The sequence below is a fragment of the Leopardus geoffroyi genome, chromosome D1, assembly GCF_018350155.1.
Source record: "Leopardus geoffroyi isolate Oge1 chromosome D1, O.geoffroyi_Oge1_pat1.0, whole genome shotgun sequence".
NCBI lineage: Eukaryota > Metazoa > Chordata > Mammalia > Carnivora > Felidae > Leopardus > Leopardus geoffroyi.
The window spans coordinates 70,494,157-70,506,573 of record NC_059329.1 but is presented as its reverse complement, the minus strand read 5'-3'; the positions used below and the strand labels follow the sequence as shown (position 1 = coordinate 70,506,573).

General features: G+C 40.8%; 1 protein-coding gene across 2 annotated transcripts in view; it reads right to left on the bottom strand.

Moving 5' to 3' along the window:
- SPON1 (spondin 1) overlaps nucleotides 1-12,417 on the bottom strand; it is a 263,015-nt gene that overhangs the window by 181,408 nt on the left and 69,190 nt on the right. For both annotated transcript variants that reach the window (XR_006714095.1, XM_045484602.1), the window contains exon 3: nucleotides 6,152-6,285. Coding sequence is in view for 1 of the 2 variants with exons in the window: in XM_045484602.1 (XP_045340558.1) it covers nucleotides 6,152-6,285 (134 nt within the window). In the remaining variant the exon portion in view is untranslated. The remainder of the gene's footprint in view (nucleotides 1-6,151; nucleotides 6,286-12,417) is intronic.

Below are 12,417 nucleotides of genomic sequence, written 5' to 3'. Positions count from 1 at the left end.
CAGGGGGCTGGATTTGACCTACGGGCTGTGATTTGCCAACTCCTGCACTAGGGCCACAGAAAGGAGTAAAATAGATCCCTCCATGAGGCTCAGTCTCCTGTGGAGAGGAGAAGCACATAGAAATGAGTCTGTAAAGGTGACTGAAACAAGTCATGAAGAGCCTTGGACACCATGCTAAGGTATTTTGACTTTATTCTCCGGCAATGGGTAACACTGAATAAGTTCTCAGATCCGGAAATAGGTTATTTCACTGGCAAGCAATGTGTTGCTTCTCTTTAACATTTATGTGCAACCCAGTCCTGCCACAGGGCTGCCTCCTCTGTGCACTTGGAGTGACACTTGCGTTACTAAACTTCCCACCGTAGACTGTATTGACAGGGCAAAACTCCCTTATCGACACCCCCAAGGCCAGGTGTATTTCAGAATTCGGAATATTTTTGGATTTCAGAAAGACAATGCAATTCAAATTCCATATATTTTGTAACAGTCCTATCAGGGTCTGGATGTCCAACTCATTGATATTTACACTAAAAGACTATAAACAACTTCAAGTCAGTTCAGGACAGGTTCGGGACCTAAAGGGGGTTAAAAAAAACTCTTTGGGAGTTTAGAGATTTTTGGCTTTCAAAACTGCAGATTAAAGATTGTGAATCTGATTTGTTTTGTGTTTCACTCCTAGGACTGCGACCTGCTCAAAGACGGCCTCTGAGTCCTTCGAGCCTACACACAGGAGGTGCTCAATAAATGTTACCAAGAGAATGGGCAGACAGGAATGGCTGGAGCACGGGGTTCATGGAAGTGCAGGAAGAGGCTGGTCAGGGACTCTGGTAAAGGACATGGGGAGACTTAAACACTCTGATTAAAATTCTGGACTTTATCTTGCAGGTGATAGAGAGCCCCGTTCAGCTTTGGTAGGTACGTGATATGACTCAGCTGTATACGAGGACAGCAAGACTTATCCCAGAGGAAGGAGCGGAGGGCAAGGAACCATAGTGAGCAATTAGGTGGTTCCTGTAATACTGTGGTGAGAAGAGTCTGTGGATAAGGCAATGAATATGAAGCACACGGTAGGCAGAAGAGGCAGATTTGGCAACTAATGGTTTTGGAGATGAGCTTGATCCAGTAGCACCAATCTTAGAGGGTAGAGTTCCGATCACAGACTCTGGAGCCCAGATCTTCTGTTTAAATCCCAGCTCTGTCACGTACCCTGTGACGGTGGGCAAGTTATTTACTCTCTCCTGTGCGTCGGCTTCCTCTGGTAGTATCTGGTCCATAGGGTGGCTGTGAGGACTACATACGTATTTGTAACGCACCTAGAACAGGGCTTGGCTCTTGCCTATTGAATACTAACTACCTGCATTGTTTCAAAAGGCTGAATTCCCCAAATGGTTCATCAAGTAACTATCTCCCCAGGAGCAAGAGGACCCACATCTCGGACCCTCCCCAAAAGTTATGAATGGGTGTCAGAAATCCAATTATAAGTGCATGTAATAAAGGTTACAAACATACGAAAAGAGAGGATCACTTCAGGGGACAAAATTTTCGTCAGATTTAAGGGGACAAGATTTCCCTCTGGTGGGGTCTGCACACATCTGTTCTGTTCACAGGGGGCCTTTTCTTTCAATCAGTTGCTCCTTCGCTATAATGTTTACAGCATTCCGGCAGCATGATGGCCTGCCAGGGCAACTTTAAGTGCTGGGTCATTCGTTTGTAGGGAGAAGGCTATAAGGAGGTCTGCCTGGAAAGCCTGTAATTTAGAAATGCTCAAATCTTTGCATCCAAATGGAAAATGGAAATGGTGTCAGGTTTGTGCCAAAAGGAAAGTCATAATTGCTGTGTGCTTCCCTTCCTGCCCTCCTGGGCAAAGGAACACTAGTAACCAAGCAGGCTTCCGAGCTGTCATCTACAGACATTTAGCAAACTCTGCAGCTTATTCTACCAGGAATATTAACCAAACACTGCAACACAAATGTTCCTTTTGCAAGCAAGCGTTCTGCAACCAAGTCAGAATCTCCCCTTTCATCTGCCCTGAGCTTTACTGCCAGGCTTAAATGTCCTTACTAACTCTTTAATGAACTTTCCCCCCAGCCTGTCAGTCCACCATTTAATACCCACTAATGGCTCCCTTGTTCCTCTTGAATCAAATTCAATCTCTTTATCTTGACACTGGAAGACTTCCGTGATTCAGCAATGGATATTGGCCCCCGAAGACCTTCTAATCTCACTGGGTCTGTCTCTCGGGCTGCCGTGTTTATGCTCACCTCCAGATTCTCACCTCAATTTCACCAGGGCCACCCCTTGGGCCGGAATAGCCTTGTGCATTTATCCAAAGCCTACTCTAGCCTTTAAGATAGAAACTAACCCTTCCTGGAAACTCTGGTGCTCCCCTTATTCCATTCCTCACTCATCTTCTTTCTAACCACATTTTACTGTCCCCAGTTCATGTTTGTCTGGGGCTTGCTAACCTTTGCATATGTATTTTTTTTATACTACAACTAGAGTGAAAATATCTTGGAAGTCAGGATCATTGTTGATAACCTGAGCCCTTCTCAATCCTAGTATACTCTAGTTGGCCAGTTTCCCAAATGCTGCCTCCTACATGAAAGAGGAGGAAACTTCCTCAGCGAGATAGAGTCCTTCTCAACTTGATTAAAGCATCAATTTGGAGCCCGTACTTCATGTCATACTTAAAAGTAACATATAATAGTATCCCCATTAACGGCAGGAATAAGCATGAACAGCACTATTCAGTAGTCTAATAGAGGTGAAAAATAATAAACTAAAACATGAAAAGGAAATACAAAGTATACTCATTCATTATTTCCCAAAAGAATGAAAGAACAAGCCATAAGAACTATCAAGAGAGTTCAACAGTGTCCAAATCCAAACTCGGGGTACAAGAATGAATGGCTCTCCTAAACACAGGCAATTAATGATTAGGAAGTGTCACAGGAAAAAAAAGCCCACTCACAAAAGCAACAAGACTACCTATGAGGAGAAAGCCACACAAAAAAGTGGAATCTCAATGAAGAAAAATCAGTGTACTTTACTGAAGGATATAAAAGATCTGAATAAATAGGGGATATTCCATACTTCTGACTGGGAAAACATATTGTAGGGATGCTGACATTTCCCACACTAAACTATTAATACAATGCAACACCATTCAAAATCCCAATATAAGTTTTATTGAACTAAAACAAACTTATTCTACGATTCGTCTGGAATTATGAATCTGCTTGAATGGCCATGAACGTTTTGAACTAGAAGATTAATGAGCAATGACTTGCTATCAAAACATAAAATAAAATTATGCTATAAAATGGTGTGGGTTTTGCGCAGAAATAGATAAGATCAGCAGAACAGAACGGACCTGTGTAAAGATTTATATTTGATGAAGCAGTATTTCACACAATTAGGGGAAAGGACAAACTATTCAATAAACGGAGGTGGGACAACTAATTAGTCATTTTGGGAAACATAGGTAAATTTTGATTTCCCATCTGTGCGGGATATCTTTGATTTGCTGCTCCAGATACCCTCTCAAACAAACAAACAAACATACAAAAACAAACAAACAAACAAAAACCAAGAGAAAGGAAGAACATGGGGCTTTGGAATGCAACGGACATGTGACTCAAGAAACTTCCCTCATTTCCTGGGACTTCCTCTGTCAAATGAGGGTAGTTTGTTCTGAAGATTATATCTGATAAAACGTGCTAGCTGTGCCGCCGAGTTACTGGTACCTAGAAAGGACTCGCTGACCTTTTCTCTCTCTTCCATTTGGCCCATGAGAACTTCAAGGGCCAAGAGTATACCTCAGTTGTCTATCTATCATGGACGCGTGGGCGAATAGAAGCTCAGTTACATTTGCTGAAAGAACGAGCGACTGAACAAGCCACACTTGTTCACTGTTAATGGATAAACATATGTTCACATATGTTCATTGTTAACGGGTAAACAAGAGATGCCTTTCTGGCTTCTGCCAGGAAGATGAAACACTTCTGGTTTGTGAGAACAAGAAGTCAAAGAAAACCAGAGATCGGAGCCAGGAGGACAAGAAGGATAAGGATTTTCAGAGCAGGAAGACTCATCACATAAATCTCATGTTTTCCAATGTTCTTCAGAGCCCCAGGCTCTGCGGAGTAACCGGGCAGCCATGGGCCAGAGTGTGGGAACCAAAAAGCCACGCTGGGAACCGAGTCTCCAGAGTGAGACACTGAAAGTGCTCATGGACAAAAGTCAGGTCACATGTGACCACACAATAGAACTCTAACCCCAACCTCTGTAGCAACCGGCCTGGGAAGCCAAACCACAACCCCTGTCGTGACATTTGGTACTTGTCAATGACCACCAGCTCCTCTAAATTTTGCCCCTACTGCCTCCTCTATTTCCAACTCAGGACCAACCAGAGAAAGCCAAACATGCTTTCCAAACCAATCACATAAGATGTTCTGCTTTTAGTTAGCCTGCTTCCAACTTCCCCATGTTAATACCCTACCCTCCATTCAGAACACACCAGCAATCTGCCCTTTTTTCCCCCTATAAAGCTTTCCTCTGCCAGTCTCTGAATCCCTGCCAAAGGCTAGTGATGGCGGCTGACTCCCTTGCTATATAGAGAGTACTGGATAAGTAGCCCCGATTTGTTCTCATTTCAGTGGCCTTTATTTCCACAGGCCTTCTCCCATATTCCAACTAGATATTAGATACATGTTCTATACTGGGGTTTGTATATAAGGTTTTATTTTGAAAAGTTCTACTGCTCATTGTGTTTTTTTAAAAATTCACTGATATAGATTAATGCCAAGAGACAAACGTCTCAAGGAATATGAGTAAGAATGTTCAGCTTGCATTAAAGTAAGACACAACTGATATATAGACAGATGGCAGCAAAGGGAAGCCAGACAAAGACAGGGTAGGGCCTGGGCAATGGACAGAGGCTTCCAGAGACCTCTGTAGGCTTTTTTCCGTAAACCAGGCACAGCTGAGTCCAGGAGATATAGGGGCTGGACTGTCTAGTTGGAACACCTCCTTACCAGCCACTCCTCAGAGGTGGGCTGGAATTAACCACAGTTGTAAGACTGTAGAAATGTCCACCTGCCAAAAGTGTAGACAAATGAACCAAATACCTAAATAAGGCCCTAGGAGGACTCAAATAAGAGGAAGACGATTGGGGAGCTCCTAGCCCCTTACCTCCATGGGAAAATGGCTTCTTAGATGCTGGGATTGGAGCCCTGTCTACCTATGACAATTTGCCTGCCTGAAATCCTAAAATTCTCAGGATCACTCTATAAAGTTTTAAAATCTATTTAAAATAGGTTACGGCTGCATTTGCCCAACTCGTGAATGTTAATATATGTCTCAGAAAAAAAGGAGTCAAATAAGTTTGGGAAACGCTGGTGAAACCAAGTAAAACAGATATCGTTTTAGTAGGACTTTGCAAAACCTTAAATATGCTAATATATGTAGTGAATCTATATAAAGCATTTTCCAAACTTATTTAACTGTAGAAATTGGTTTCCTGCCCACTTATTTACATCTCCCTGAACATCATTCTATGGCATACCATTTTGGAGACACAGGTTTGAGATAATGCTACCTTTCAAAGGAAAACCACCAGCTGGTTAAGTTAATATCTCTTAAAATGCATTGTAACTCACCAAAGGGAGCATCAGGAGACCAGAGAGGAAGTGGCCCAAGAGGACAATTTTGAGGGAAGGAGGAAGAAGACAAAATTATAAAGCAGGGCCAGAGGCCAAGGAGGTTACAGTTGGGTCTCAGGTCAGCCTACCACAATTTAAGGACAGTAGGTGTTAAATTCCAGATGGAGGAAGTCAAAGATTATGCTCATCTGGTTTGTAATTTTCCTTAACCAACCCTAGTATCGATATCTCGAGAAGATGGAGAGCGGCCATGAGAATCATTGAACTAGATAAAAATGGAGATTCAGGTGAATGGTTGTGTTTATAGCATTTCATCAGTGATGGCCCTTCGCTCCATTTCAGAGTTCAGATAACTAAGGGCAGAGAGATGATGCAACTCATCTGATGCCCCAGCAAAGCCACTGTTCTTTCTGCAGTCACACCTTGAAGTCTTCGATAGACCACAGGGAAGGAGAGTGAAGTGTGACAAGCATCCCTCGTTTACTTACTTTAGAATCACGCAGCCTGTTCCTGCTGGTGGCGCAATCCAGAACACCTGGATCCTTGTCCTCCTCCGTGGGGTGCTTTCGGTGACCGCGACGGGGCAATTACTCATAAACTGTGTTTCTTCTTCATCTATGATCTGTGGAACACCAGTGGAAAATAAACACATTAAAATGCAATGTCACTTCGGGAAGGCTCTTAAGTTTTGGAGTTGACACTTCCTTAATTTTATTTTTAAACCTGTCATTTTGTGTTAGCAGCTCTATATCCCCAGACACCAGAATAGTGCCTGGCATAGAGTCCCAGTCAATGCTTGTTGAATTAACATGAGGGCAGGGATTTGGCACATGTTCCCTGCTCTCTGGGACCAGGATCTTGTGTCAGCACTTTGAGAAACAGACCACTAGGTGATGATCTTGCTTAGTTCGCTAAAATAAGCTGGGTCCCACTTCAAGGAAGCAGGAGGAAGAGGGGGAGGGGGGGTGGTGGGGAGGAGGAAGAAGAGGAAGGAATAATCCAAAGCCAACACCCTCTGAATAGCTAACATTTGCAATTCAGCTACAGTTTTCTAAGGTGAAATCAAAATGCTAGAAGAAAACACCCCTTTGGAGGAAGTACACAGAAGTACTTAAACTCTCTCTAAGCTTCATGGCACTATTTACTTTGCGGTCTCTACTTTCCTAGTTTGTGCATTGTATCGGTGTTCTCCCAAGTTAACCATCAAGGTTTCCTTGGACACTGCAAAAAAACCTGGTAGCCACTTCCATTCCCCAAGACTCAGCATATCTCCTGCTTGCTTCTGGGTCTGCTGCGGAGACTTGCCTATCCCTCTAGTACTGTTATAGCCTGTTAGACCTGGAGGGATCTCTTGAGGGAAATCATCTAAATTCAGTTGGTCTTTCGTGCCAACTCCAATCGATTGGCAGGAGCTATGTCATGAGTAGTGCTAATAACAATAATCGATAATATTTATGGAGTGTTTAGTATGTGCTAGATACTCAGCTAAGTGCTTTATCTGAATTACTCATTTAATCTTCAAATACAATTTAATAAGATAATATCCGTATTGTACTTATTTCACTTTTAAAAATTCATATTCCTTTTAGGACACCAGGCAAAAAAGAAAAAAAAAATGAAGTCACTCAAGCTCCTTAGTTCATCATATATTTTTATCACTGGACAAAGCAAAGGCAATCTCCTATTTTATTCATCTTTACATTCTTTTTTTTAAAAAATTTTTTTTTAACGTTTATTTATTTTTGAGACAGAGAGAGACAGAGCATGAACGGGGGAGGGTCAGAGAGAGGGAGACACAGAATCTGAAACAGGCTCCAGGCTCTGAGTTGTCAGCACAGAGCCCGACACGGGGCTCGAACTCACAGACCGCGAGATCGTGACCTGAGCCGAAGTCGGAGGCTTAACCGACTGAGCCACCCAGGTGCCCCTCATCTTTACATTCTTTATCCTACCTCTATTTGTATATATCTGTTTGTGTGTATCTTTATAAGTGTATATAAAATATATGTATAAATAAAATATACAATATATAAATATAAAAAATATACTATATGTATTATTTGTGTTTATACATACGTGACTTACTTGAAGTTACATACAATTGTTTTGTATTTGAATGTTTCTTCTACTTAATCTTAACACTTTTAAGATACCGGTGTCCCCCACTATCTGAAAGCACAGCATACCTATGAAACCGTTTGTAAGCTGACATGGCATAAACTAAAGAAGCAGTTACCATTAATTTATGTGGAAAATTTGTTGAGCGTTCCCAGACCCCAAAAATAACCTCTCTAAGGCTCTTCTGACACCTTAAGACACATCTTGCTAACAGATGCACACAACAAATCAAGAGGAAACACAGATGCTCACAGATACAGTTCAAAGCCGTGGGGCTTGATGCGGGGATGCTGAGCACCGTTCCGGGGGAAGGAGGTTGGCCAGGCCACTCTCGCTGCTCAGGGGTGCACTGCCTCCGAACAGCTCACTGCCCAACAAATGCTGCATGCTATTTTCACTTCTTGCCTTTTTTCACGAAAGTGAAAACTGTCTGTGGACCTCCCTCAGTTGGTGAAAACACACACTAGAGTAGGTCTTGTGTAAAAGCGGGGTGGTAGAAAGCGAACTTTCAAAAAGTGGGAATGCCCGTATGCCACTGTTACCGTATGTGAACGTAATTCGTTGCTTCTGACTGCTGCCTAGTATTCCACTGCATGCACAGACCACATTTTACTTATCCATTTCCCCAGTGAGGCGCAGTCAGCTGACTTCCACATCTTTACCTCCACAAACATGCTGTAATGAAGACCTTCACGCTGCTCTGCTTGGGAACCCACATGAGAGTTTCTTAGCAATATAAACCATGGAGTGGGATTGCAAAGCTATTGGGTTGTGGATATAAACATATTAATTTCACTAAGTACTGCAAGACCGTTGTACAGAATGTCTACACCATTCATTCTATTAGCTAGTCACAAGTGTTCCCGTTTTCCCATATCCTTACCAGTATTTAGGATTATTGGGCTTTCTAATTGTTTCTCATCTGACGGATGTAAAGCGGTATCTTGTTTTCATTTAACGCTAGCAACTTTGAGCAGCTCTTCACAAATTTATCAGGTTTCTCCTTCTGTGAATTGCCTCATCAGAATTTTTGCTGGTGGATTTTCCGGTCTTTTTCTTGCTGATTTGTAGTACTTTCTAGATATGAATCCCCAATCATTTACAAATATCTTTCTGTCACCCAGCTGTTAATCTTACTTTTGGAATTTTTCATTTAATAGATATAACTCGCATCTAGTCAAATTTACCAATTTCTCTTCTATGGCTTGCACTTTTGCGGTCTTGCCTAACTGAGACCACAGAGATATTTTCCAATATTTTTTTCCGTTGGCTTTATACCTTTACCTTCCGTGTTTCGGTTTTCAATGCATTTAGATTTTATTTTTTAATATAATGGAATAGGGCTCCAACTCCACTTTTTCCACACTATTAACTAATTTAAAAAATTAGCTTATTTATTTATTTATTTATTTATTTATTTATTTATTTATTTATTTTAGAAAGAGTAAGAGAGCGAACAGGGGAGAGGGGCAGAGGGTAGAAAGAGAGAATCTCAAGCAGGCTCCATGCTTAGCGTAGACCCGAGGCGGGGCTCTATCCCAAGACTCTGGGATCATGACCCTAGCCAAAATTAAGAGTCGGATGCTTAACCAAGTCTCCCAGGCGTCCCTAAACTTAATTTAAAAAAAATTTAAAATTTTTTAACATTTATTCATTTTTTTTTTTCAACGTTTATTTATTTTTGGGACAGAGAGAGACAGAGCATGAACGGGGGAGGGGCAGAGAGAGAGGGAGGCACAGAATCAGAAACAGGCTCCAGGCTCTGAGCCATCAGCCCAGAGCCTGACGCGGGGCTCGAACTCACGGACCGCGAGATCGTGACCTGGCTGAAGTCGGACGCTTAACCGACTGCGCCACCCAGGCGCCCCAACATTTATTCATTTTTTGAGAGATAGAGACAGAGCGTGAGCAGGGGAGGGGGAGGGGCAGAGAGAGAAGGAGACACAGAATCCCAAGCAGGCTCCAGGCTCTGAACGGAGAGCACAGAGCCTGATGCAGGGCTCGAACTCACAAACTGTGAGATCATGACCTGAGCCGAAGTCAGACGTTTAACTGACTGAGCCACCCAGGCGCCCTTAACCTTAATTTTTGAAGAGCAGTTTTAGGTTTCCAACAAAATTGAGCAGGAAGTCCAGAGTTCCTATAGACTCCCTGTCCTCACACATGAACAACTTTCTGTATTACCAATATCTGACACCAGAGTGGTACATTTGTCATAACTGATGAACCTACACTGACACATCATCAGCACTCAAAGTCCAGAGTTTACATGAGGGTTCACTCTTGGTGCTGTATATTCTATGGGTTTTGAAAAATGTATAATGACATGTATTTACCATTGAAGTAAGTATTACAGTATTATACTGAATAGTTTCACTGCCTTAAAAATCCTCTGTATTCTGCCTATTCATGCTCCCCTCCCTCCAACCCCTGGCAACCATTAATCTTTTGTTATAATTGCTTATTAGTTCCACGAGGTTTTTTGTTGATTCTTTCAGATTTTCCTACATAGACTATCAGGTCATCAGAGAAAAAAAAAAGAGTTTTATTTCTTCTTTCCCATTCTGTATAACTTTTTATTTCCTTTTCTTCTCTTTTGCATTATCTAGAATTTCCAGTATGATGTTGAAAAGTAGTGGTGAGAGGGGACATACTTGCCTTGTTCTTGATCTTACTGAGAAAGCTTCAAGTTTCTTACCAGTAAGTATGATATTAGGTATAGGTTTTGTTTGTAGATGCTTTTTATCAAGTTCAGGACATTCCTCTCTATTCCTAGTTTGCTGAGGGTTTTTATTATGAGTGGGTATTGGGTTTTGTCAAATGCTTTTTCCACATCTATTGAAATAGTCACATGATTTTTCTTCTTCAGTCTGTTGAAAGTGACAGATTACATTAACTGATTGTCAAATGTTGAACCAGCCTTGCATTACCTGGGATAAATTCCACTTGATTATGGCATATGTAATTTTTATACATTGCTGAATTTGATTTGTTAACATTTTTGTTAAGGAATTTTGCATCTACCTTCATGAAAAATATGAGTCTGCAGGGTTTTTTTTTCTTTTTTTGCAAATTTTTGTCTGGTTTTGGTGTTAGGGTAACACAGGCATCATAGAATGAGTTAGAAAGTAGAATGTTGGTATAATTTCATCATTCAGTGTTTGTAGAATTCACCAGTGAGCCCATCTGGGTCTGGTGCTTTCTGTTTTGGAAGGTTATTAATTAGTAATTCAGTTCTTTAATAGATACAATAGATACAGGTCTATTCAGATTGCCTATTTCTTCTTGTGTAAGTTTTGACAGATTGTGTCTGTTAAGGAATTGGTCCATTTCATGTAGGTTACACACTTATGGGCATAGAGTTGTTCATAATAGCCCTTTATTATTCCTTTAGTGTCCATTGGATCTATAGTAATGTTATGTCTTTCATTTCTGATATTAGTGATTTTTGTTTTCTCTCTCTCTCTCTCTTCCTTTTTTTTTTATTTTGGCTAGGGGTTCATCTTTTTTTTTTTTTTTTATCTTTTCAAAGAGCCAATCTTTTGATTTTGTTAGTTTTCTCTATTGATTTCTTGTTTTCAATTTCATTGATTTCCGCTCTCATTTGTATTACTTCTCTTCTGCTTACTTTGGATGCAATTTTCTTTCTTTTTCTAGTTTCCTAAGGTGGAAGCTGAGATTATTGCTTAGACCTTTTTCTTTTCTTTATTTTTTTCATCAATTTTTTTTTTAACATCTATTCATTTTTGAGAGTGAGAGAGACAGAGCATGAGCAGAGAGGGGGCAAAAAGAGAGGGAGACACAGAATCCGACGCAGGCTCCAGGCTCTGAGCTGTCAGCACAGGGCCCTACGTGGGGCTCGAACTCACAGACTGTGAGATCATGACCTGAGCTGAAGTTGGAAGCCTAACTGACTGAGCCACCCAGGCACCCCTTTCTTTTCTAATATATACATTCAATGCTATAAATTTTCCTTAAGCATTGCTTTCGCTATGTTCTACACATTTTGATAAATTGTATTTTCATTTTCACTTAGTTTAAATATTTTTAAAATTCTTTTGAAATTTCTTCCTTGACTCATGTGTTGGTTAGAAATGTCCTATTTATAAAATAAAAAGAAAAGAAATGTGCTGTTTATGGGGATTTTTCAGCTATCTTTCTGTTATTGATTTCTAACTTAATTTCATTGTAGTCTGGGAGCAGACATTGTATGATTTCTTTGTATTTGTTAAAGTGTGTTTTATGGCCCAGAATGTGGTATATCTTGGTGAATATTTCATGTGAGCTTGAGAAGAATGTGTAATCTGCTATTGTTAGATGAAGTAGTCTATAGATGTCAATTATATCCACTTTATTGATAGTACTGTTGAGTTTGACTATGTCAGATTTTCTGACTGGTAGATCTGTCCATTTCTAATAGAGGGGTGTTGAAGTCTCCAACTATGATAGTGGATTCATCTATTTCTCCTTGTAGCTCTACCAGTTTTCACATCACATATTTTGATGCTCTGTTGTTAGGTGCATACATATTAAGGATTATTATGTCATCTTGGAGTACTTAACCCTTTATCATTATGTAATGTTCCTCTTATTCCTGATAACATTCCTTGCTCTGAAGTCTGCTCTGTCTGATATC